The sequence below is a fragment of the Siniperca chuatsi genome, linkage group LG10, assembly GCF_020085105.1.
Source record: "Siniperca chuatsi isolate FFG_IHB_CAS linkage group LG10, ASM2008510v1, whole genome shotgun sequence".
NCBI lineage: Eukaryota > Metazoa > Chordata > Actinopteri > Centrarchiformes > Sinipercidae > Siniperca > Siniperca chuatsi.
Window position 1 is genome coordinate 20,697,857 of NC_058051.1, and position 27,911 is coordinate 20,725,767.

At 40.1% G+C, this 27,911-nt stretch overlaps 1 protein-coding gene across 18 annotated transcripts in view; it reads left to right on the forward strand.

The window, feature by feature from the left end:
* The window catches only part of LOC122883351 (membrane-associated guanylate kinase, WW and PDZ domain-containing protein 1-like), a 99,509-nt gene that overhangs the window by 35,897 nt on the left and 35,701 nt on the right, over window positions 1–27,911 (forward strand). For 17 of the 18 annotated variants that reach the window (XM_044211906.1, XM_044211913.1, XM_044211914.1 and 14 more), the window contains exons 2-4: window positions 476–592; window positions 24,786–24,905; window positions 27,491–27,679. In XM_044211906.1, the coding sequence (XP_044067841.1) occupies window positions 476–592; window positions 24,786–24,905; window positions 27,491–27,679 (426 nt within the window). Of the gene's footprint in view, window positions 1–475; window positions 593–8,816; window positions 9,109–24,785; window positions 24,906–27,490; window positions 27,680–27,911 lie in introns of those variants that run through there. The other variant, XM_044211910.1, reaches the window with a different exon arrangement.

Consider the following 27,911-nt stretch of genomic DNA (forward strand, 5'->3'; position numbering starts at 1 on the left):
TAGCAAATATTAACATGCTAACAAACTAAACTAATTTGGTAAACATGGTAAACATTATACCTGCTAAAAAAACATCAGCATGTTTGCATTGTCACTATGAGCATGTTAGCATGCTGACATTAACATTTAGCTCACAGCAATGCTGTGTATAAGTAAAGAACAGACTCACAGAGCTGCTAGCATGGCTGTAAACTCTTATTCTTGTTGCATAAAATTGACTTAAAAGAGATAAATATATGTTCAAATTTGATTGCATTCTTTAACAACATTATATTTACGTGTAAACAAATTAACTTATTTACTGGAGGACCTCTCATGCTTTTTTAGTATCTAGGAGCAATTTATCTGTGGAAATGTCACAGCCTTTCATGACCTTACTTCTGGCCAAATGACAGCATGTAAGTAGCGAAGAGACTGGTTTTTTGACGTTGAGGTTTGTTTACTTGAGCTGTTTTTGTCTGTCTGCTGTTTCCAGGTCACAAGATCAACAAGGACCTGAAGCACTACCTGAGCTTGAGGTTTCAGAAGTCTTCCCCCGACCACGAGCTGCAGAAGACCATACGAGCCAATCTGTATCGCCATGCTGTGCCTTGTGAGTAAAAATATTAGTAACGATAATAAATAAATGTGATGGTGGATGCTTAAACCAGGACATCCGGCTGAAGAATTGTGTCTTTAACCAGTCTTTAGAATAATTTCTTCATCTTTACCCTAATGACCCACTTTCTTTTGGCTTCTTTCTCATTTGTTTCATCTCCTATTAATCTCATTCTTCTCTCTGACTCACCCATAAATTATTCTGTTACGCTTTACGTCCCTTTCATCATTTAAAATCCTCATCAGCTCCGCTTCTAACAAATGATAAGAGAAACAAACATACATTTTCCAAACACCATAACTGTAGTTTTTGTTACATATTATCGTCCATTAAAGCCACTCGTGTTTTGACCATGCCAGAGCACCATTTTTGCAGCTGATTCACATAGCTGTGAAATATACAAAAAGTGTGGCTCGAGCCAAACATCAAGCACCGTGCCAGACTCCACAGCTGGGCTCGGTTATGTCTCAAACAGTTGGATTTGCGGTTGGGTGATACAGTCTAGCTCTACTCAATTCATTTTCCTACTGTACTAATGTCGTGTTTGTGTTCAGAAAACCTTTTGCTTGACTTGTGATGACCACAAAGGTCATGAGGCTTAAAGTGTTTCAACAAAACAGCACAGTGGATCTATTGGTGATGTGATTAGAGAGAATGTGTGTGTATGTGTGTGTGTGTGTGTGTGTGTGTGTGTGTGTGTGTTTTCCCCCCCTGAGGAATTGTTTTATCACACATATGCATAGACATGATTTAATCAGCCAAGAAAGGGATCATTCTGATTCCTTCTGATTCTATTGACTGGGGCTTGGCTGCGTGTATTCGTTTTCATGTGTTTGCATTGCAGTGTTAACCAAAACAATGTGGCTTCTCGATTAATGTATTTTTGTTCCTCTCTGTGTCTCTCTTGTTCTTTGCTTTTTCACTCTCTTCCTGTCTATCTCTGGCTGTCTGTCCTTCTCTCGCGCTCAGCCATGTGACCAGTAAATCCGCCTCTCTGAGCCTCCCCCGGTGCCCTGTCTGGGATTATGATGTTCTGATATATTGAAAATAGATTCCTGCCTGATTATGTGATGAACATGTTGGGCTCTCGCAAAGATCACAGGAGGGTGGAAACGCTGTCTGTCCTCTGTGACAGACATTAAAATTGAACATAAACAAAATAAAAATGCTAAATATTACATAAGGCAGTCTGAGTAGTCACCAGATGATTAAAGGAAAAAATAATTTTTTTTTCTTACTTTTCACAAATTTTTGCTTTTTTTCTGGCAAAATACTGGATACATTTACCTCCAAATGCCTCTAAAATCCTTAAAATGAGTAAAATACTGGATATTTTCAGTTCTAAAGAATCTCTAAAATATGTGAAATACCTGATACATTCACTTTGTCATAAGTCCTTCACATGAGACAAATCCAAGAAGAAAAAATCTCTGTTTATAATCCATAACCACACTTATGTCATAACCTGTGACGAGGGGTCACAAGTAGACATTGCTTTATTTTAAGGGGTCAGATACCAAAAATGTTGGGAACCACATAAGGGCTGATTTAGACATTGCTGTCAGGAAATTCTGTGAAACCCTTTGAGTTGTCTTTAACAATAACAGGAAAATCTGTGAGCCATCACACATGTGCTACCACCATGGCATTACATTGGAAATGTTAAGGCTTCAGTATGCTTCTAATGAACAAGGTCATTGGTCGCAACTTTCCTGAGAAGCTAAAGTTAAGTTAGGGCAATGACCTTTTGTTCAGTTAGATGTGAGATTATAGATAGGAGGAAAAATGTGTAGCTCATGGAGTCATTTTCATTCTGAGTTTTATTATAGTGTTCTTTCTGCTCATCTTAACAGAAAAGAGCCTCATTGTTTTCAGATCTACTATTCTTCACTATGCTTTGTTAGAGCAGTAATGCAGTGTTTTCCCCACTGCCATGATTTAGACAAGAAAGTACTGACAAATGTCCAGATGTGCAGAAAAACCTTTCATAGGTCTACATTAGCTCTTGGTGATTAGCAAAACTCAACAATACTGCAGCTGTTTCACTGTTAACAAGACTTAAGAGTCTCCAGCAATGCTAGCGGTCTGTGAGGCTGTACTTAGGCACAGCGGTGCTTTGAGCTAAATGCTTGCATGCTAACAAGCTCACAATGTCAATGCTAATATGCAGATGTTTAGTTGGTATAATGTTTGCCCTGTTCATCATCTTAGTTACATTTACTAACATTTGCTTAATTAGCACTAAACACAAAGTACAGCTGAGGCTGATGGGCATGTTATCAGTTTTGAAGTTATTTGGTCAGAAAGTATTGAACAAATTTTGACTTGATGATCGAACTAGAAGTGTCAGGGAATCACCAAAGCTATTACAATTCATCCTGAGGGAAATATAAATGTCTTTATGGCAATCCACCCAAAAACAAGAATGTCAGAGGAGAAAAAAAAGTAATTAAGTACAATTTTGAGGTACTTGTGCTTTACCTGGGTATTTCCACATTTATTTGACAGCTATAGTTACTTTATAGATTGTTGTTAGATACAAAACATATGATCATCTTTTAAAATATGATGCATTGTTATAGATTAAACTAACCACACTGTTTAAAGTAGTTGAAATTTGCTCCAGCTGGATCAACGAGATGTTAGTGCATAATAATGATTCAATAACATAACAGTATAACACTGACAGGGACCATTCTATAATAATTATAAGTACTCAAGTAGTTTTGATACTTTAAGTACATTTTGTTGCTAATACTTCTGTACTTCTGCTTTCGTAACATTTTGAATGCAGAACTTTTACTTGTAGTGGAGTAGTAGAGTAGTGGAGTATTGTTACGGTGTGCTATTGCTACTTTCACTTAAGTAAAAGATCTGAATACTTCTTCCACCACTTTCTTTCCTCAACGCTATTCATGATGAGTGGTTGAGAAGCAAACAACAACAATCAACTGTGGTGCAAGTAGGTGCATGAAGAAAAACAGAGTATAATGTATAGACTGCTTGAAAACCAGTCCATTACTTGGACACGTGGTCACCTGAATACATCCATGCATCCATGGAAGAAGTACTCCTGATTACTCAGTAATTGGAAATAATCCCCTTTTTCCTGGGTTGTAGGCAATCTCAAAATATAAGGGTCCAGTGTCTCTAGGGAATGGACCCAGAATGGACTCTGCCCACTCTGTAGACGTAGTGATAAATAATTAAAGAATAAGGATGATGTTATTCTATATTTTTCTTAAAGTCAACAAATCCCATGAAAAGATCAGTCTGTCTCTCAATACTTTCTGACATGAATTTGGTGCACTAGTGAGTATTTACAGCAGCAGGACAGTGTATGTGGGATCGACTTAAAATATACTACAGTGCCCACATTTATGCTGATAAAGGAACATGTTGCCCAGTGAAACAGTGTGTGATCTTTCTTTCTGGTAATGACTAAAAAAAGGCAAAAATGGGCCACAACACAATGCTGGTCAGTCTTAACACTAAAATGTTTATACTGTTCACCCCTCCTCGCTCTCTTTCTTTCTTCCTGTCTCTCCCTCTCTCCCTTTCTTTGTGACCTACTATCGCTGCCACCTCCTGTTTATTGTCTCTGTGTGCCTCTCACACACACACATGCAAATATTTTCTTGGCATGACAAGGCAGAATGACAAAAGCAGTCAAATAAAAGCCACACTTCTCAGCCCTCTGTTCCCTTTGTCTCTGTGCCTCTCATGTCGTCTCTCCCCCCCCCGAGCACATGTGTTGCTCCCTGTCCCCGTGCTTGACTCGAACAGGTGCCTTTCCCCTCCACCACTAGCCGAGGTGTTTTTTTTCTCTTTTGAGCATGTGTTCAAATGTGTGTTTATAGGAAGAACACCCCCCCATCCATCCTCCTCCCCTCTCCTTCATAGCCCCACTGCTACAGATGGCCATTGTTATCATGTGCAGTAAATGTCACAATTGATTGAGAAGTCGCTCTCTCGTGGGATCCATTTCCCTCTCACGTCTACAGCTACTGCTTGGGGATGAGGGTTATCTCTGCGTTATCCCAGCGTTTGAGCCACAGAGCGAACTAATCCTCCTCCCCCCACCTGATATCTCCCTCCCTCTCCCTCTCTCGTTCTCTGCTCTCTTCTCTGTCGTCCTCCTCTCTTCATTTCAAATCCTCCAGTGAGTGTCAGCATCCCTGTGGCTCGGCGGTGGCTGCTGCCTTCCTCTGTCTTTCTCTGTCACACTCTAGCTGCTCCCACTGTCTTCCTGCCTCTGCTGCTCTCACCCTCCTCCTCTCTCTCTCTCTCTCTCTCTCTCTCTCTTTCTCCCTCCCCTCCTTGCTGTCCTTCACTCCCTTCGCTTCCTTGTTTTCCACTCCACTGCCGATCTCGGGGAAATCATTGTTGGAGACAAATTTCTCTGTTTGACGCTCACACAAAGAAAGGGATTACGGTTTGATTTGCTGGCTCCAGGCTCTGCATCCAGGCAAGTGGCAGCACCTTGTTCTCTCCTCCTTCTCTCCTTCTTATTTTTTCCACTCTCACCACCATCCGCCATCCGATGCCTGTGATGTATGCATGGCAGAGAGTGTGTGTGTGGTTGATGCTGTGTATATAGGCTAAGGGAATCAGGGAAGGTGGGGGTAGGGGTGGGAATTATGTGAGGGAAAGAGGGGGGCAGGCACACTCTGAGCAGGCACATCCAACCCAGAGGGACAGATGGCCAGTAGCCCTGGTGCTTTTTCCTCGTTGGTTTTCTAATTCACCCTGCAGGCTTTGTGTCAGGCCCACTAGTACACAGACCTTCTTTTCAAGAAGCAAGAGATGGCTGCTCTCCTTAGCTAGAAGAGGGAGGGAGAGGGGGTATCTGTGTGTGAAGAACGGACAGGGTATAGGAAAAGAAGAGGAGAGGAGATGGGGGGGTGCTGTAGAGGCAGAGCAGGTTTTTAAGAGGAGGTTAGGATAGGAGAGGAGAAGACATGAGGAGCTGAGAGGGAGCAGAGAAGGGGGGTCATCAGCCTCAAATGCATGGAGGTCAGGTCCAGATGCTGCTCAAACAAAAGGGCTTCTCTGGGGGAACGGCAGGGGGAAGCATGGCACTCGCCATTGTGTGTGTCGCTGCATTGCAGGGAGCTGCCGGGGAGCCTCATGCTAATGATGGCCATTCATTCTTGTAACGGATGAGTGGGCCCCAGCTTCTGTTTGCCTGCTTTTCACATACGCATGGTTCATATTTTGTTCATGTGACCAAATATCTGCTGTGTTAACACACGACTTGCTCTGGAAACGACCAGGGATGGGAAAAGCAATGGCTTCTAAGCTCATTGAGGAAGCTGGGCAAATATGTGTTTTTGCATAGTAATGATGTATGAAGACAGGTGCAGACTGTGTGTATGTGGGCGTGTTTGCATGGACTGTGTGTGTGTGTGAGGTTTATGTTTAATGCATGTGATGGTGTATTCATTGCCATGTCTAGCATATTTTACAGATACAGTCACAAACAAGCATCATTTGTCACTATAAAAATAAATCACATACCACATACAGGCCAAAAGGACTGCGGATATTCCTTCCTGTGTTACCATTGAGTGTGATTGGCAAGTGGGTAGAAGGTGGCAGTGGAGGCTGTGGTCTCAGATGTTTTTGTTATTGACAATCTCTTTCTGGCCCATTTCAAAGGCATCTTATGGCACCTTCTCCAGAAGAAACCATTAAAACAACACAACCTCTGTTTCTGTTTCTGCACCTGGAGTTTAGAACAAACTGTACCTTGAGTCTGGTCTTACATTAACTTCATCAATCCTGATGGGAAACCACTGCAATCAGGAATATAAAGCGTAGCTCACAATAATATTATTGTTATTCAAAATCCTTATTCATGTCTCTTTGCCAAGCTCATGTAAGACAATCGTGCTTTGATCTTGTGAAGTAGAGATGTGAAGAGTGCTGACAGGATCACCCCAAAGTCACTCAGGTCAATTTAAAGTGATCAGTCCCTGATTAATGAGTAGCTGTTGTCCCACAACTGCAGAAATGCTTTATGTTGTCCTCGCTGTATGGTTGGGGAGTCCTGTCCACATGGATCAAAAAGAGAGCTTGGGATTGTTGATTAAAGCAGGTGTCTCTTAACTATTTACAGATTGACAATTACATTTCAGACAGCTACCGAGTGTATCTATTTTTGTAGTTGTCAGTGCAGTATGATGACGATAACCCTGTCTTTGAGGTCAAGGAAATGAACTGTGCTAATTCACTGACTGAACAAAGATTCTCTGTTATGATCACGTCGTCTTTTACAAGGCTAATCTGTGCCTGAGTGTCTTGTGATGGTTTGGATGTGGATCTACTTTGGCGGCCAACTAGCCCACATACTGTAGCTCCTAAGTGCTTGTGAGCATCGATGCCTCCAAGCAGTTGGTGTGTTGACGCCAGATTGATCTAAAATGGGATATGCTTTAACTTTCTTCACTGAACTTTGTGTTCATGTGGCTGCTTACAGTATCTGTTGTGCTTTGATCATATTTACTCTTGTGGATTGTCACACTCTTATTATCCCAGATCCTTAATTGGTGTTCCATAACAAGGCAATTTTAGCCTCATTGCTCCATCAGTGCAGTTTACTCTACTAATTTACATATTTAGAGTTCAACAAACCTACCAATATACTTCAGGATTGCAGGTATATCTTATGCAGTCAGTGAGGTAATTTAGTGTTTTTGCTCTTTGTTTGGATATTTGGTTGTCAGAATAGCTGAGTAGTGTGTTTTGCCATTTTTCAAATTGTAAATGACATACATTACATGAATGTTTTATTCTTCCCCACCACCATACCGCTGCCATTTTGTCAATGTAGGTAATCCCTAAAGGAATAGTTTGACATTTTGGGTAATATACTTATTTGCTTTCTTGCTGGGAGATGAGAAGATTGATACCACTGTCATGTTTGTATGCTAAATATTATAGGTGGTTAGCTTAGCTTAGCTTACAGACTGGAAGCAGGGGGATACCGCTAGCTAATTAACAAGTTATATCCCTGTTTGTTCCCCGTAAAACCTACTGTAAATCATTGTTTTTACTCTTCGGTTTTTGTACAGATTTAGCAAACGAGATATAACATGTTAATTAGTGAGCTTTAAAAGTGCTGGTAGGCAGACATTTTTTTGACAGAACCAGGCTTGCTGTTTCCTCCTGCTTCCAGTCATTGTGCTAAGCTAGGCTAATCTGCTGGGTATAGCTCCATATTTAGTGTACCTACACGAGAGTGCTTTTGATCTTCTCCAACTCAGCAAGAAAGTGTATTTCCCAATATGTCAAAAGATTCCCTTGAACAAAGAAATTCTGCAGTGTAATTGTACAGGTTGACCAATTATAAGACAGTTAACAGGCAATATTCATATTTTACAGATATAACAGTACCTGCAAAACCTGATAAAACATCGCACAAGTAAATTCTGTATGAATTTTTCCCCAACATTGCAAAATTAAGGTAACATATGGAACAGTTACATCAAGATACTAAATGTAGCATTCAACACTTTTGTTGATTCACTCCAGGACTGCCAGTAAAACTACTATTGAGGGCATGTGGCTAAGATTGGACCATGTGTATCCAAACAGAAAGCTGCAGTCCTCTTCCCTCAGGGCAGCTCCTGGGTTTTGTGGTCAGGTTGCCTGGGCAGCAGTCCATGTCCATGCAGGTACAGGCCTGCGCTGCCAGGTACAAGCTTTCCTTGGGTCTGCCATTGGGCTCTTAATCTCCCAAGGTCCTAAACAAGTCCAGGCTCTATGCTTTAGTCCAGTCAAAGCATAGTAAACATATCCAACCTGCAACATACTCCGTACTCCCTCATGTAAAACCAAAAACTCTTTTCATCATATTTACAAATTTATCTTACCAAGCAGGTAACAACAGGAGCATCTTTTATTATTTATTTATTTAATTTTCAATCCTTACCCTCATCCTTGCCCTGCTGCCCTGTACACCCTTCCTTAACCCAGCATTCACCCCTGGAGAGGTTTTCTCAGTCACAAAATCTGCCTGAAGATGGCTGTTTATCAGGAGGGACCATGTGTTATGTAATGTCAAGAATCTATATTTATGGCTAAGATAGCAGAAGAAGGAGAATGAAAGATGAGAAAGACAGAGTAGTGGAAGAAAGAGAGAGCGAGAGGGAGGGAGGAAAGCAGTGGGCGGGAGTATGCAGGGGGGATGTGGGGCTGCAGCCATTGGCCTCAAACAGGAGCTGGAGTGTGAATAGCTCACAATGGCTTAGTCTCTAAGCTGGGCTGGACCTCTAATTTGCTCTGCTTGTGGAGCTTTGAAGAAAAACGGCAGCTGCCTACTAGCTGCCTGCCTGAATGAGCTCACTGCTGGGAGCTAGCACTCGCTCACAGACAACTGGATGATCCATGGATGGTTTGGTTGGAAGAGGGAGAGCAGAATTCAGCCTGCTTGGATTTATCTTTTTGAATATTTCTATGGAATAACGTGCGGAGGGGAAAGCAGCAGCAGCAGTAGCGGTGTAGAGGTAATTCTGTGACATTTACTTCTCCTCTTGGGAATGATGCTCTGGCTTCCGGGATTAGATTGGAAGGGGTGTGGGTGGGGAGAATAAACAGATACACACAGAGGCAGAAATTCAGAGGCAGGTGGAATCTTTTTTTAAGAGACTTAGGGAATCAGTGCCTATGCAGATTTGTGGTATAATATTGATGAGCTGTGATGTGTTGTGCCATGTGTCTGCATCTTCTCCATCATCTTTTTCCTTCCATCTTCCCTTCATTTTTACCTCCTTGAGTGCACTAGCTCTCTCTTCTCAGCTTTACTCTTTAAGCACAGCTGCTTCCTCCCTTTTTTCATCTTGGTTTTCTCCAATAAGCAGTGGTTAGGTGAAGCTAATGATGCTTCAAATTGTATGTGCTTTCCCACTATTCATTTTCAGCACACCCCCCCATTCTTCTCCCCCACATTGAAAGGGCTGAGATGGAGAGGGAGCAGGGGGAACAGCAGGAGAATAGCGGCTGGGACTCAGCTGTGAGGAGTGTTGTGGCGCGGGCTGAAAGAATGGCCTGTTGTGTTGGGCAGCAGCAGTATTGTGTGTCTGGCCTCTCTCTCCCTCTGTCCTCTGTCCTTCTCCTCTTTAATGGGTAACTGCATCATCCCTTTATTCAAACAATCACAAAAATGATTAATCAGTTAATTGAGATCATAATCCGCACAAAAATTGATCATGAAAATCATCATTAGTTGCAGCACTAAACAAATATTCCAGTGGTCTTAAACGTTCACTGTTGTGTAAACACAAGCAGTCATAAAAGAGCTTTGCATAAATAAAATAGTGTAAAGATAGCAACGTTTTGAATTAAACCAGGAACTGTCTGATCAAATAATAAGTTAATCAGAGTAAAAACTTTCAGTTACACACACATTTCTGCTGGTACCAAAAAAGTGTTTACATTCATAAATGTGACCCTTTTTTGTAACACTGCAGACATACTTGACAGAAAATTTTTCTCGGAACTTGTTCTGTTTAATAGTGAAGACTATTGAAGGCTGTTTGAATGTGTGCATGGTTTTTGCATGTGTGTTTCATTGTGGGAGGCAAGAAGAGGCACTGTAGCTCTTTGATGAAACTTGGTAGTTCAATGAACTTACTAGCATGGCATGCTCTTAGCAGCACCTCAGCTTCTGACAGGATCTGGAGTGGGGCTGCTATTCGCTTAATCATTAATCTGAGGGCCTCCGCTACATTGATTCTCTCTCCGTTCCCCTTCATAAATCATTATGGGCCAGCAATCCCTTTAATGGAGAATGGAAGTGCTGATTGAACACAGCCACGGCACTCAGGATGTAATACTCACCTTGGTCTCCAGGTCAAGCTGATCAGCACTGAGGAAACAGGTCCAGTACCTGTCCATCTCAGCAGCAGCTTCTAGCCTTCAAGCTTGAAGACAGAGTGACACATTCTTTAATTAAAAATAAGTTGAACCGATGTTCAGACCAAATATTTTGTAATATTCTGCATTAGACCTATTAGCAACTCTAAAAAGATTTGTCCCGCTGACACCATAATGGATGCAAATGGCTATCCATCCATAGTTTGTGGTTGAGACGCTCCCATCGTCTGACCAGTGTATTAAGGGACTACTTGTGTAGATGAGGCCTTAAAGTGCTGCCTCAATCAATGCTGCTCCGGTAATTGGCTTAGAGGCCCAAGAGAGTTCCCTGCTAACTCCCTGTGTGACTGTTGGCTTTCTCTGCCCCTCCCCTGCTCCGTCTGCTCTGAGATATGCACGTAATTTCTTCTCACGTCACCTCACAGCCTCTGTTTTCATAACACACACTTCCCCATAAACACAGAGCGTGTGTTTTTCCTGGAAACACGCCCCAATTTATGCTGTCGCTATGGCTTCTTGTGTTGTGGAGGGGATTTGTGTTTTTAAGAATATAAAGTTTGATGTGACATTGTATTTTCACCTTAATTTAAGATATTATCCACCTATAATTTTTTATGACTATGACTAGCATTGTTTGGAATTAATTTAGATTAAAAACAACAATTTCCCTGCACAGTTTACAGTCCCACCATCAGGCTTATCTCATTCTCAGGTCAGTTGGAAGTGCCTCAGTCTCTTGAACCCCCCCCCCCCCCCGCCACCATGCGCACACTCACAACCAGCAGGGGTTAAAAACAGCAGATGTTTAGCTGAGTGTGTGTCTGTGTTAGACAATGAGTGGAAGCTCCCCAGACCATCAACAGCAGGAAGGCGATTGAGGGTATCAGATGTCACCAGAGTGCTGTCAGTGCCCCACTGCCTTTTGTTAATGCACAGGAGGATGTTTTTTCACCTGGATTCGTTTGTGTAAGTGATTATTATGTGTGTGTGTGGTGGTGGTGGTGGTGTGTGCGTATATGTGGTCATTTTTCTGTTTTGCTTTCACTGTCTTTATTGTGGACATAATCATAAGCAGTAGGAGTCTCTGATGACTAACAGTCAAACAGGAGCTCATGTGGGTGTGGATGGAGAGGTATTCAGGTTATCTTGGCCCCAGGTAACAGTGAACCAAACTGAACCAGGGGTCAAAACAGGACATCGAGAGAGGCTGCAGAGGATGTAGAGATAGATATCACCCTTAGACTGACATACTGCACTTCACTTGTTTGCTTGTTTGCACAATACAAAATGGAAATATTTAAAATGTAAAAGGTCTGAGCAAAATTCGAACAGGTAAAAACACAAGGAAAGAATCATACAGTAACAACAGATATGCAGGTAAAGCCAAAAAACCAAGAGGCTTATCGCATGGCTCCCCTTGAGGAGAAAACGTGCACTTCAAACAACACTTCATTTTCACTTTCCAGCTTCTGCACAAGCTAAGCTTTTAGAAACATTTAGAAACACTATGAATACATTTTTATGTGTGAAACTGTCTGCAGACATCCAGTGTCTGATTTAGGGTTCATTTTCAGGGTGGGGTTAATAATGCAAAAAAAGTCCAGGTTAAGGTTACTTTTACTCTGTGCAGATTAAGTAAATATTGGAGTGTGTTGTTGCTACTTCTCGAGCCAACAAGGTGCTCAACTAAAAAAAGGACCAAATGTGAAAAAAAAACATAGCAGGTATAATGTTTACCATGTTCATCATCTTAGTTTAGTGTGTTATCACGCTAACATTTGCTAATTAGCAAATTTCCAATAGTTGTTGAGACATTTCACTCAAAACCACAAATGTCAACCTCATTGTGGCTCTAGAGCGCTAGACGAAAAGTCAGGCGATCACCAAAGTTATTAGGATACATCTTCTGGGAACCATAAATGTCGGTATAAAATTTCATGTCAATCCATCCAGTAGTTGAGATATTTCTGTCTGGACCAAAGTGGGAGAATGACTGACCGGCATTGCCATCCCTACAGGCAGCCACGGCGCTAAAACAACACTATAAATATCATTTAAATTGAAGACTTATGAAAGCTCAAAATTGACGATTAGTACCAGATCACACTTTTTTAATCCTTTAGCCTTCTACTTGTATACAGTACATTATGTTACATGTGGATATCCCTGGCAGGCTAGGCCACTTTTAGATGATACAAAAATTCACTCAGCTACATGAATGAAATATTTAGTCAGCCTCCACAGATAACAGCTTCCCTCTTAGTTTAAACCACCACAGCCTGCGTCAGCTGTTGTGTTTTATTTACAGTTAAGAGTACAAAACAGTGTTTGGCATTTTCAACTAAATAAAACCCCATTTGTGATTTTTTTTTCCTTGACCTTGGTGCGAATACTTAGTGTAGTAGCATTTCAGTAGATCTATATTAGCTCAGTATTTGTGATGATAAAATGCCAAATGATGTGGAGCAATATATGAAGGAATATTTTTCTTGGCTGCTAAAACAGTGAAAGTTGAGCAATGTGCATTGTAAAAGATTCAGTAGCCAGATGGCCTTAGAATCTGCTTTTCTTTCAAGCTAGATAAAATGGCCTCTAAATGTTTTGCCACTAGTACTTGTTCATTTACAGTGTACAGTAGTAGAAGCATTCACAAACATTTGGAAAATGCAAACACCTCTAGAGTCCATTTTACTGAGATTAAGGAACTTGAAGATGGTTTCTATTTAGTCTGCATGTTTTGGTGCAGGTGGAAATGAGGTTTTGCTTAAATGTGAAATAACCAAAAACATCTTCTGTCCCTATAGCCTCATCTTAAAAGCAAGTTTCTATATCATTTCATGACAAAACTAAAATACAATGATCTTTGCCATAGAAAAACAACTGTGTTTTTTAAGTAATCAAGAGAGAACATGGACAAATCAACCATCATCGTCTTTGTGTCGGGACATTGTCACCATCATGTAGTTGAAGATGACCAACAAGTAGCAAGGCCAGCTCCTTCATTACAGTAATTGTTGCTCAGAGAAGGCCATCTCAATCTTTTCAGTATGTTTTGCTGATTTCCGTGGCATCTCACTGAGAGATGTTGCTGCTATACTGCACTTGAAGTTGCTCTCATCGGGGGGGATGTTAATCTTCTTCTCATACAAAGCCTTGGTATTCTCCAGGACAAAGACATTAATGTGTGGATGAATAGTCATCTTTTGCCATGACAGAGTGGAAAATGATGCATGTCTCCATCATGATTCAAATACATAGAGCACCTACTTTAAGGTGATAACATTTTCTCCAAGGTCTGTCATTGATGACTTAGGACAGCTCGGATGCTCCTGCAGTTTATGATGCGTGTTCAGTAGTAGTGAGTGAGTGGCCCAGTATTAAGAGATGCATGTGGGTCATAGCAGGCACTCAAACAGGCCACTTCAGGGACACATGTCTCCTGCTCCGGAGCTTTTTATGAACTGCCAGTGAGGACAGAAACTGGCTTCCACAACCTGCTATTTATAGTCCACACTCTGAATACACTATATACTGTATGTGTTTACACACTCCTTCTGTCCTTTATCTGTGTCTTTATCTGTCTTCCTGGTTGTGTGTCTGTGTGGTTCTGTCTGCGTAGATGCTCATACCTGCACCCATGTGTGTGTTTACTGTAAATTTTATGCCATATACAGACTGCAGCTAAATCTAGAGCAGAGAACAGTGGGGGGTGGGAAGTAAGCAGATATGCAGCACTACTCTTTGGTTTGTACTCTAAGATTTGGCTCATGATATAGCTCTTTTTCATGATATAGCCCCCCCACACACACACACTTCCAATACGGGGCATTGTTGTATACAACTGTATACAACAACCCCATAAAATGTGACTTAAAAAAGTTCCAGTGTTAGTCAAGAACTCTGATATTTGGATGTTATACCTTGGATTGGATTGCTTTAAGTAGTATATATATTGTGTCCGCTTCCTGAATGTTCTAGTGCTGCAACTAACTATTATTTTTTATTTTATTGATTAATCTCTGGATTATTTCTTTTATTAATCTACTCTTTGTTTAGTCTATGAAGTATCAGAAATAGTGGAAAATGCTCATTACAATTTACTGAATGTAAATGCCCTCAAATTGCTTGTTTTGCTTCACCAATAGTCCAAAACCCAAAGATATAAAACAGATTTGAGCTGCAACAATTGGTCTTTTAATTGATTAGTCAATCGATAGAAAATAAATCTGCAATTTTGATCACTGATTAATAATTAAAGTCAATTATCAGCAAGAATACCCAAAATTCACTGGTTTGAGCTTATCAAATGCAAGGATTTGTTGCTTATATAATTGTAAATTAAGTATCTTTGGGTTTTAGACTGTTGGTCAGACAAAAAAAGCTATTTGAAATGTCATCTTGGGCTTTGGGAGACTGTGGCATTTTTCTAATGTTTTGTAGACACAACAATTAATTGATTAATGGAAAAAAATTATTTATAAGAGATTAATCGACAATTACAATATTCCTTAGCTGCAGCCCTAAAACAGAAAATATCCTCACATTTAAAAAGCAGGAACTAGTGACCAGTTGTTGTTGTTGATTTATTTTGTGTCCATCAACTACTCGTTACAGCACTGTTTTGCATGTAGAGAGCGTTAGGTATACCAGTGACAGAGACATACTGTAGAGGCAATGTTAATGATGTGACAGAAGCAAGGACAGGCTTGCCTGAACTCTTTTATCCTTTTAGCAGTGCTTAGATCAATACCTCTCTCTTTCACACACACACACACACACTGCATGCACACACCCAGCTTCATCCTTGTGAGAAAGAGAGCAAGATGCTACTCACTCAATAACACGATGCCCAGACAAGATGAAAGTGGAGATGTGCGGCTCAGAGTGTGTGCCGCACAACAAGCCAGAGGTGCTGTGTGTGTTTGTGTTCGGCTTCTCAGTCAGACAGCGAGAGGTGAGAATGAGGGAGGAAGCGCGAGCTGTTTGTTGTGCGAAGTATTTCACGTGCCCATTTGGTGATTGTTTTTCCTGTTGTGTTCATGTGTCTGTACCACCCTCGTCCTGTTCCACTCTCCCCGTCTTTCTCCCTTTCCTGCCATTCCACCATTTGGCAGATGCCCCCTGTCACAACAGCCCTGTACGTCCTCCCTTCTTCTCCCTGTGGGGATGGACTGGAGCTGCTGCTTGACGTTGTTGTTAAGTGAGAGGCTGGTACTGATTGGATGTTGTGTGTTTAGCAGGGAATCATCTGTGTTGTGGTGGACACCTCGTCACACCTAGAAACTACTGCTGTGTCCGCCCACTAAAACCTATGAATATTTTTAAAAGCAGGAAGACATAAACAGAGAAAGTAAACTTCCTTGTAGTGAGAAATGAAAATGAAAGAAGAGGTGGTGATGTACAGAGCGTGCACAGCAGAAGAAAAAAGGAGATTCTACGGAAGCCCTAAGACGCAAGTGAGAAAAAAGAATTCTGGTGATCCATTATCTAAGTCTGATCTAAATTGTTTTCTCTCCTGTGTTTATGACTTAAGAACAGGTGAAAAAAAAGGTTTTGCCTGTTACTTTTTTTTTCATCTGTGAAAACTACTTTACCCATTTTTGGATTAGCCAGGAGCCGGAGGAGTCAGGCACTATCAAGATGCCATTGGCTGGAGCCACCACACTGAGCTTCACACTGGCTCCTCAGAAACGTATGGGGGAGGTCACAGAGACTACAGTCTTTGGTGAAAACAGGTGAAAAAAAAAGTTTAACTAACATACAGGATAGCCCTGGCCACCACAGACTCATAAAACATCTTCAACATCTGCCAGACAATGCTGAAGATGTTTTATGAGTCTGTGGTGGCCAGGGCTATCCTGTATGCTCTTGCATGCTGGGGCAGCAGGTTGAGGGTAGCAGACACTAACAGACTCAACAAACTGATCCGTAAGGCCAGTGACATTGTGGAGGTGGAGCTAGACTCTCTGGCGGTGGTGTCAGAGAGGAGGATGCTGGCCAAACTACATGCCATCTTGGACAGTGTCTCCCACCCACTCCATGACGTGCTGGTCAAACAAAGGAGCACCTTCAGCGAAATACTCATCCCCCCAAAAAAGCACCACAGTATTATAGTGTATTTTTTATTTTTTTGCCTAGTACTTCTATTCCTGTGTGCACTGACGTGATAGTGAGCTGCTGTAGCAAAAGAGTTTCCCCTCGGGGATCAATAAAGTATTTCTGATTCTGATAACTAGCTAACACTCAATAGAATGTATGTACCTTGTGTTTAGAGTGCATGGAGAAATTAAAACTCACCTGTTTTCATAGATGAAAAATAAAGTAACTTTGAAAAATTATCCTAGCAAAACTTTTTCCCCCTACCTGTTTCACAGATGATTAAGTCAGAAACACAGGAGAGAAAACAATTTGCCCAAAAAAAAAACTTCTCACTTGCCTCTCAGTGCTTCCCGTAAGGTACAAAGGAGGAATCAAAAGAGATGGTGGGAGGGACACAAGATGTTTATAAGCTGTGCTGAGCAGACAGTGAGAATTATATTAATTCATTATACAATAAAAAGTAAAGGGTAACAAAGGGGAGCTGTGGGTATAATGCTGGTGATTTTTTCTTTTCTTTTGAAAGCCATGTTATGGATGCAGTCCAGCTGACTGACTTGCAACACTGCCTGCAACAGCCTAATACAGCCATTGAGATTAAAAGGATTGTAACGTCAGTATAAACAGTATAGCAGAATATCTGACGGTAGACAAATTTCTGTCTTCTCACAGTATACTGTATATCAGTATATATGCAGCATGACTTTACCACTTTGTTTTTGAAAAGGGACGATGGAATCAGGCTGTAATTTGGTTACACAAAGGTTTTTGGTATTTGTGAGCTTCAAGCAAATCAAACACTAATGCAGATTGTAGATTTCACTGAAAAACACACTGCATCACATGACTCTTAATCTACATGTAGGTTAAATTGCAATTTATTTGTGCAAAATCTTCTTAGTTAAATTGCAGTAGTGCTTTTTATCTCTGCTGTTATTTTTAACCACGCTAGCAGCATGGCACTTGGGATGTTGGTCCACCACTTTGGTCCAGACTGAAATATCTCAACAACTGTTTGATGGATTGCCATGAAATTTGGTACAGACATTCATGGTCCCCAGAGAAGGAATCGCAGTGACTTTGGTGAACCCTCAAATTTACCTCTAGCACCACAATGAGGTTGATATTTGTGGTTTTGAGTGAGATATCTCAACAGCTATTGGATAGATTGCCGTGAAATTTGGTGCAGACATGTGTCCAATACTGGTTTATGACTAAATACTTGCAAAACTAATGAAATTCCCATCAGCCTCAGCTGTATTTTGTGTTTAGTGCTAATTAGCAAATGTTAGCATGCTACCACGCTAAACTAAGACGGTTAACAGGGTAAAAATACCTGTTAATATTGGCATGTTAGTATTTAGCACAAAGCACCAGTGTGCCGAAGTACAGCCTCACAGAGCCGCTAGAGTGGCTGTAGACTCTTAGATTTTGTTTTTGTTAGAACACATGTTAGAAGCTGTTGCATCCAAGTAGAATTCACACACATCCATCTGCTACCCCTGAGGTGTATTATTTTGAAACTCCACACTTTGGGAGCAGCACAGAGTGTGTGAACTATTTTGTTCTTACAGTGTCTAGTCTTTTGTCAACCACTGCTGTGCATATTTTAACTTGTCTACTAGTTTTAAACCAAAAATATCCTTGAAGTCATTTATTGTGATCATGTTCTTTGGTAGTGGCAGTGACACTTGAAGAGTCTTGATCAAACTCACAGGTGAAAATACTCCATTCTGCAATTCTGTTAGAATACTAGAAACTGATGAATTTCTTGTTTGGTTCTGCTTATCAACCTTCAGTGTTGTTGTTTATATTGTCCCTACTCAAGTCCCGGAGTTGCCTCATTGATGTTTAAACTGGTACTGTAATGATCAGTAAATTGATTAGCTTACTGTTCTCTTTCATTTACATTTACCATTTCACATGAATTAGTAGTTAGGTAGTAGAGATAGTAGAGGTTACAGACATTCTTAAGCTTCCATTCTAAAAAATAGTTCAGCAGGATGTAATATCTGTAGCTACTGTAGCTGGGGCAAGACCAACAAATTTGAGTAGCCTCTATTGTCAACACTGATTATTTTTATACCCTTCAGAAGAATTTTGTGTTTTTGATGATTAGAAATATTTTTGTTACATTTTTTGTCTAATTAGATGATTAGAAATAAACTAAAGTGACAGGATTTCTTGACTGCAGAGTTATGCGATTAGATGCAAAACTTACAGTATGTAATTAAAAGAATAGTTCAACATTTTGGGAATGTGCTTATTTGCTTTCTTGCCACTACAGTAGACAGTTAGGTTAGTTTAGCATAAAGACTAGAAATGTGGAAACAGCTAGCTTGGCTCAGTCCAAAGGCAATCACCTCTAAAGCTCACTAATTAACATGTTACTGTATCTTTTATGTTTAATCCGTACAAAAAACCACGTGTAAAAAGTTGTGGTTTTACATGTAGTTACTGTATGTGTGCCTGGCCAAGAAATAGTCTGCACGTAACCCCCCGTAAAACTTTTACACTTTGGTTTTTGTACAGATTAAACAAACAAGATATATATTTCCCCTTGCTTCCAGTCTTTATGCTATGCTAAGCTAAGCCAATAGGCTGCTGGCGTTATCTTCATATTTACAGACATGAGAGCGGTATTGATCGTCTCATCTAGCGCTCGGCAAGAAAGCAAATAAGCATATTTCTCAAAATGTTGAACTATTCTTTTTAAGTGTAACAGACCCTCAAAGTGTGTTAGGTGATCAATCAGTATTCATTGCTGTTATGTAATAAATAAGAACATTAGTATGTTCTTTTAATACTGATGATTGATTTTTCAGTGATTATTGTAGTCAAGACATGACTGCTAAACAGAGGAGTTGAGTACAGTAAATATTCTCTGAGACTGTAAAACTTTTACCAAATGCAGTTCAGGTGTTAACATTTGATGGATTTAAGACAAATACTTCAACCAGCAGTGAACACCCTCTCAGCTGCAAGTCCCTGTGGCAGCTTCAGCCTGGGCAAGATTAGTATGTTTGGGTTACTGAGAAAGAAGCTCCTGTGCAGACTTCAGCTTCCCCTGTTAGATGTGCATGACCCCTCTCTATTTGTAACAAAATGTCATAAAAACAGTCTGTGCCTATAACTGTTATATAATATAACTCTCTGTGTATTATGTGTTGTGTTATTTATGCATGATACACACTACATTGGTAGATGTGAGTAATTTACATGAACCACTTTTCTGTCTCTTACCACAAATTGAAATTACAGCACAAAGACACTGAAATGGTTAGAAAACATATAGAATCAATACCCTGTAACACCACTGTAAATACTGAGCAAAGACATAGACACATGGGCAAGCTTGCACCATTTCTTACAGTCACTGAAAATTGCTCATGGTGCTAAACACTTATGGTGAGCGTGCAATTTTTTATGAAAGTCCTGAGCAACTCAAAAGTGTGCAGCCTCTTTTCAGTTAGGTACATTTAAGCCAATGTTAGTGCTGAATTAAAATGTCATCAGTAAAACCAATGAGAGATTTGTTTCATTTCCTTTAGTGAATAATCATACCCAGAAAGACACCACTGAAATTTTGAAATGCAATGTGTGAAAGTGGCTTTTCAAGAGCATATTTGATGCCTGCAGAAGTAGGCCCGGGCCTGTCATATTTGATTTTCTAAAAGCAAAACAAAGTAGACAGCAGAACACAGAGATCTTCATTTCACCACAGTTCAAAGAACTTTTTCTACCAATGTTCAGTCAGTCAAAAGATCTGTCAGTTGTGATTAATTATTCTAATCATTTTTAGAAATGTATGATGTTGTCTTTATAAAGCTTTTAATGTTTTTTCCTGGCATGTGTATCTACTGGGAAGAACAAGAAATACAAGGAGTGGACACCAGTAATGTAATCCAATGCAATATACCTGCAATAAATACTGTGTTTGTGAAGCTTATAATGTTTAGTTTTTTTTAGCAGTGAATTGCATTTATTTTCCAGGTGTTGCTTTTATTTTGCTCACCCTCTATACCTAGCCTTTATGAAAGCTCTATGCTGGTTTTCCTACCAATACAACAAAGTTCAAAACAAAAATGAACACTCATGCATTTTTATACTTGTCCCTGAACAAAGATTTCTCTCTGCTGGGTTTGGTGGTATTCCTAAACTGAAGACGTTTCCAAATGTACTTGTGTTTCATTTTTCCATTCATGCATACACTGGCTGGTTTCTCACAGTGAAAGAATGGAGCCCATTGATGACTGTTAGTGGGAAGTTAGTTCATCAGAGCCGGGGTCAGGGCTGAGTATGGCCCATTCATTGTTTCTCTGGCCAGAGAAAATAGAGACTATCCACAGTGATAGTAAGGCCTGACCTCACTGTTTCTGTCGTACACTGAGAGCATTCAGACTCTCTCTCCTGTCCAACTGAAAACAAGTATTCAACAGGAGTTATCTACCAAATTTAATAAAATGTCCTTATATTAGTTAATGATTCTGGCAAAAAAAGCCTTTTCTAACGTTACTGGTTCTATAGCAACAGTAAAGCTTGCAACTGTCGTCATCAAATGGGCTTGAGCTGTGTGAAGTGCTGATGAAAATCATACTATATCATTATATGTAAATGTGTAGTTATCCCTTTAATATCTCTGCGTGTATCAGGCCATTGTGGACACTGTTGCAATCAATGAGCAAGACTGCTTCATAGCAAAACTGGATGCTGCAACAATTATTTTGATTATCGATTAATGCTGATTAATGCTGATTATTTTCTCATATAACTGATCCATCGTTTTATCTATAAAATGTTGTTTAATTTTTTTAAATTGTGAAGACTTCCCATCACAAATTTTCCAAAGCCCAATGTGACATCATCAAATCCCTTGTTTACGAAATACACCAAAGGAAAGAAAAAAGGAGTAAATACTTGCATTTAAGGAACTGGTACCTGCAAATGTTTGGCATTTTTGCTTGAAAAGTGACGTAAACAATTATGAAAATTGTATTTGTCAATCGACTAATCGATTAATCGATTTTTTAGCTCTAATTAATTTTCCATCAGTGTGATGAAGAACGTAAATACTTGCATTCAGTTTTTCACTATCTGCACTATGTTCCCCTCACTAGGTTTTACTTGGCTACCACTGCACAGCGTTACACTTGTATATATGTACAGTAAAAATGACTCCCACTTATTTTATGTTTTAAGTTTTTGCTGATAAGTAATGTATAGTTTTTGCTATACATTACATTTGGATTATTGAAGTACTCTATCTATCTATCTATCTATCTATCTATCTATCTATCTATCTATCTATCTATCTATCTATCTATCTATCTATCTAACTCAACAATTTTAGGGCTTCATTATTGATTAATCTTGTAATTTATTTCTTGATTAATCAATTAATCGTTTGTTCTATGCCCCAGAATATACAAGAGTACAAGGTCACGTCATCAAATGTCTTCTTTTGTTTGACCAAAAGTCTAAAACCCCAAAATAATTAAATTTACCATCATCTAAGACAAAGAAAAAATATTTGTGCCCACTTGTTATTAGACTCTACTTGTTGTTAATTGTGCTTGTTTATGTGTAATGCACTACTGGCTTTCCGTGGTTTTACTGCCCAGCTTTTGTTGAACTGGTCCAGCTTTAAATTGCAGATAGATGCATGTTGACCAAGAGTTGAAGAGTTGAATATCTGTTTTTTGATATGCTGCTCTTGTTTGGGATAAGGTTTAAAACACTCAGGGTTCGACAGAAGAATTCTGTGTTTCTGCCTACCACAGCATATGGTTTTACAAGATTAGTGTAGATCCTCAGAAATTATACGTTGTTTGCTTAAATAGTAGATGTTTTTTTACCACTAGTGTATTATACTTTTGATTAAGAAACAGTATTGTTATATTACTGTAACATGACAAACGTGACAATTGTCTAAAATTGGAATCATCACTTTGTTTTCTCTTGTTTGAGTTCGCTGCAATCAATAATTTAGTGATTCCCACAGCATCGGGACATACTGTAACTCAACATCTTGGCATTGAATTACAATGAATTGGCAACCATGACTGTAACATCATAAAATACGAAACAATGTGGTGACAGATTGACAAGGGTGATGTCCTACTGTACTGAAAATACTACATTTAGTAACATAACCCAGAAATTCAGATTGTCAGGTTTCATGAGGAAGTTGAATTGTCAAATGTTTGCGTAGCTAATGCAGTACCACTCAAATCATGAGGCTTAAAAGATTAGAAAACATTCAGAGAATCATTGTTTTATGCCAAACATATAATGACGCAACACACAACAGAAGTTGAAAGACTTGTTGCAGTGAGGCAGTTTTCAGCCTTCAATATTCTGTACTATAGGCACACCAGAATTAGTCATCCTATCAGAGCCCTCCACTGTGGGGAATAGCCTGGAATAACAGCTCCATTCCCTGCTTAGCAGATAGCGTCATTAGAGCACACTGAACCTCAGAAACATCTCCCACCACGGGGCCACCCAGTCCTATGACTCTAACTCCCAGACAACTTCACTTTCATCTCATCCTGATCTGCTGAGGTGAATACAAAGCAGCACTTTGCTTGTGTGCTGCTGCTGTAAGTGGTCAGTTAGATGATATATCATGTTTTTTGTGAGGGATTTGTTTTGTTGCTCACATTCTGAGCATTACGTCTTGATAACTAAACTGCCTCCTCCTTATCAATTTATCTTGAGTATCATTTTCAAAGTGGCAGGAAGAAATGCGATAAAAAGAATCAGTGTTGCCTTTGCAGTGCAGGGCAGGTGTGGGACTGAGCAGTGCACAGTAAAGACTTGCCTATTATCAGGGTGTTTGTGGGCTGGATGTACCCTGAGGGATGGGGTGTGAGCTTGCATATTGGAGAGGCTCAGGTAATCACTAAAACAAGCAAGAGTCTTGTGTCAAACATGAGCTTTCTCACTTGTCTAGAACAGAACACAGTGATGATGTTAAAGTGGTTGAAGAGTGATAAACAGTAATTTCTGCACTTATCTACATTCAAAAAGTGATATGGTATTTTTTTAACCAGTTTATATATATATATATATATATATATATATATATATATATATATATATATATATATATATATATATATATATATATATATATATATATATATATATATATGCAAGTATACACTCCTGCCCTGATCACAGATGGGTTACAACTTCTGTCAACCATCTGGCCCATCATCTCATCTCCCTTTTGTAAAGACAGAAACACAATAGCCCATCTCCATTGTCAGGTGTCAACTTCCTCCACTACAAAGTAAAAACACCGCAGACCACTAATCATTAACTCCAACAGGGGATCAGGCTCGGGGCAGTAAGGCCAGCCAGGAAAAATGTAATGTTGGTTGACCTTTAAACAGAATTTGAAACCAAATGGTTGATTGAGAGTCTAATCAGCCTTCTAATATCCAATTATTTCAGAATTATGTCAAATATCCTGAGTTTTACTGTCTCATGTTTTCTTTTCTTTTTACACCACAGAATCAGTCCTGTTTTATATTGTCTCAGACTGAAAAGCTTTTATTGTAGAACAGTTAAATCTAACAACACCTAAGAATGCAGTAAGCGTAGCTGTTCAGCATTGTAGTCACAATGACAATGCAGCTTTAACAGTCAATAACAGCTTAAGTCAAACGACTATAATATTATTATGTTGGTACATTTTACAATTCCAGACTCACCATGAAGAAATTGATGGATTGATAAGAGTATCAGGACTATTGCTTAAAGTGACCTTTATTTTATTTTCTGGCTTATAGCAGGCAGCAGTTTTCCCATGAGGCAGAGAGAGATAGCTTGAGATGCAATCCTCAGTTTAATTTCTTGACATAATATTTGCAGCCACTCACCAGTCACTTTGCTTCCAATCACGGTGCTGAATTACAATCACGCCCTCTTGATTTCAGAACTCTCTCATTTACTGCTTTGGAAACCCTTCCCCATGGCCGGTCATCATCTCAAAAAGATGTTTGAATGTCAGGATGTTGACTGCATTTTAACACTAATGATAGGCTTTCAGTGTGGTAGTTGTGAGAGAAGCATATTGAAGATGTTGTTGCGCCAGGAGGAAAAATCTGATTTCACCTTCAGTCAACTGTAATCACATGGCCTGAATATAAAAACAGGTTATTGACAGCCACCTAAACTTTTTTTTTTTTTTTCCTGTCCTTAGGTACGACCCGCCCCCCTCGAGCCGGAGAGGTCCCAGGGGTGGATTACAACTTCCTGTCTGTGGAGGACTTCCTAGAACTTGAGGAGAGTGGCACACTACTGGAAATAGGAACATATGAAGGTGAGGATGATGATCATTATCATCATCATAACTGACAATGCATGTGGCTCATGATAGCGCAGGTGTCCTGATTCTCCACAGATTCAATGCGCGTAGCAGCGATCAACATTTATTTTTTCCTACATGCAGACGGGCTATAAAAGTGTGCACTCCGTTGATTCCGATTACACTGTACATGATGGGAGGAGATGCATCCAGGAGACAGCAGGTCACTCCACAGCTGCCCCTCTCACTCTGATTAGGACAGTGTTGTGCAGCGCTAAGTCTCATCCTGACACAAACCTGTGTGTGTAAACACGTGTGTGGGTGGATGTGTGTTTGTGCATTGTGTGTTTGTGTGTTATGCAGGGCTAAGTCTAATGTGTGTGTGTGTGTGTGTGTGTGTGTGCATGAGGCTGGGAGAGAATGTTAGGACATTAATCTGCTTGGCACAGGTTTTGCTGTGTATTGGCACGTTTCTCCCTTTCACGCAGACAATGTCAAATACCTGTCCACAGGGGTCTGTGGCCATACAGACAACCAGAGGAAGACAGGATGATTGATTCATAGCTAACTTTGGATTTTTATGGACACATGGTTATATGGAAACATAATTATATACACCTTCTTGTAATTTTCCTCACAGTTTTGTAAGAATTTTGCCTTTTTTATTTGATAGTAACCAGTAGAGAGTTGATAGGAAATGAGGGGAGATGACGTGCAACAACATCCATGGCTGAATTCAAACTATTAAAGCAATAGCAATTTTGGAGGTTATTTGCTTTTTTTTTTTTGCTGAGAGTTAGATGAGAAGATCAATACCACTTTCATGTCTGTACTGTAAATATGGAATTACAGCCTGAAGGCATAGCATAATTTTTTGCAGAAAAAGACTGAAAACAGGGCGTAACCGCTAGCCTGGATCTGTCTGTAGGTAACAAATTCTGCCTACCAGCACCTCTAAAGCTCATTAATTAACACATCATTTCTTGTTTGTTTTTGGACTGCTGTTTCCCCCTGCTTCCAGTCTTCATCCTAAACAAAGCTAATCGCCTGCTGCGTGTAAGCTTAAATTAATGGACAGACATGAAAGTAGTATTGATCTTCTTATCTAACTCTGAAAGCAAATTAGCATATTTTTGCTAGGCAACAAGCGGAGAATCCAGGAAGTTACTGCGCCACGAAATAGTCACATACACCCTGTAAAACAGAAATTGTCGTTTTTACACTTTAAAATAAGACGGTGTAGTCCCTCATTCGTCCAGGAGTGTTCTATCGTAGAAAAGGTTTCAGTCGTAGTCATCTGGACACTGTTTTCAGAATCAAGACGTTTCGGCTCCCATCCGGAAGTCATTCTCAATTGTGAAAAAATTGGACGGGAACTGGAAATTTAAGATAATCTGAGTTGCATAAGCCCTGCCCTCAGGAAGGAATCTGCCTGAGTATCTGTTAATAGCTAGTTTCACCTGAAGATTCTTAGTAGAGAGAAGAGTTGGTTTGAACGGGGCGTCAAGGAAGCCATTTTTGTGAAGAAAGAGAACCCCTCTTTGAACAGAAATGGTGGTCTGAGATTTTATCTGCCCAAAGTCTATCAGAGTGTATTATCACCTTGGTCACGCCTATCACATGCTAATCAGGCACTTAACAGTGATGAAGTAGATGCAGCCAGAGAACATTAGGCCTGATTACTGAACCTTTGGCCATTTTGATACTATTAGGTCAGTTTCAGGTGAAACTAGCTATTAACAGATACTCAGGCAGATTCCCTCCTGAGGGCAGGGCTTATGCAACTCAGATTAGCTTAAATTTCCAGTTCCCGTCCAATTTTTTCACAATTGAGAATGACTTCCGGATGGGAGCCGAAACGTCTTGATTCTGAAAACAGTGTCCAGATGACTACGACTGAAACCTTTTCTACGTTTTTACACTTTGGTTTTTATACAGATTAAACAAAGGAGACATAACATATTAGTGACCTTTGAGGGGCTGGTAGGTGGCTCTTGTTACCTATGGTCACAGCTGTTTTAGCAGTATCCAGTCTTAATGCTAAGCTATGCTAACTGGTTGCTGGCTCCAGCTTCATATTGAAACGACATACTTAAAAGTGGTGTCGTTTTTCTCATCTGACTCTCAGCCATAAAGCAAAAAAGCGTATTTCCCCAAAGCTATTGAGCTAGGCCACCAAGGCGCCTCTTTCTCTCATATTTACAAAGAATATATGGATACATGATTCGTACCATGCCAGAAAAAAACTTGATAAATTCTTTGTTTGCACCACTGTCAAAAACAGTGTCAGTCAGAAAAAGCTGGGTGTTGTGAGCTGGTTTGTTGTTTTTGCTCAGTGTGCTTTCAGAGTCCAGACAATACAGCTCTGCAGCCTCAAACACAAACTAGAACCGTTTTGCTTTCCCACCAGCTGCTAATTTCCACGACTTGTAGTCACATTGTAATCCAGCTTTATGTCTTTTCCTCTCAGCATATTATTCAGAGTTTCATAGACCCTCTGCCTGTTTTTATCCCCAGCTTCCTCTCTCTGTCTCGGTTTCTCCTTCTCCCTCCTTCTGTGTCTCTCTCTCAAGCATGCTAATGTCCTTCTTGTTGCCTAGGTAACTATTATGGGACCCCCAAGCCGCCAAGGCAGCCCATCATTGGGACAGTGATTCTCAGTGATGCAGGCTCCCAGCAGTCCACCCCAAAACGCACCAAGTCCTACAATGACATGCAAAACGCTCGAGTAGTGCCTGCTGACGACGATGATGACGACCAGGCCACGGAAATGAACAACAGTTTTACAGGTGAGGGCGTAGCTGCACCTCTCCAGCATCTCTCTGTTTGTTGAAGTTTCTGTTTCTGCAGCTTTCTTCGTTTGTGCATGTGTAGTATTCTCCATGTGTGCTGTGTTTGTTCTCGAGTGGATGCTTGTTTAGGAGTGTCTGTGTATGCATGTGTGTGCCCAAGATTAGGAATACAGAAGGAGAGAGATAATGTGTGTATGTTTGTAATCCTCTCCTCTGTTGTATGGTGCTG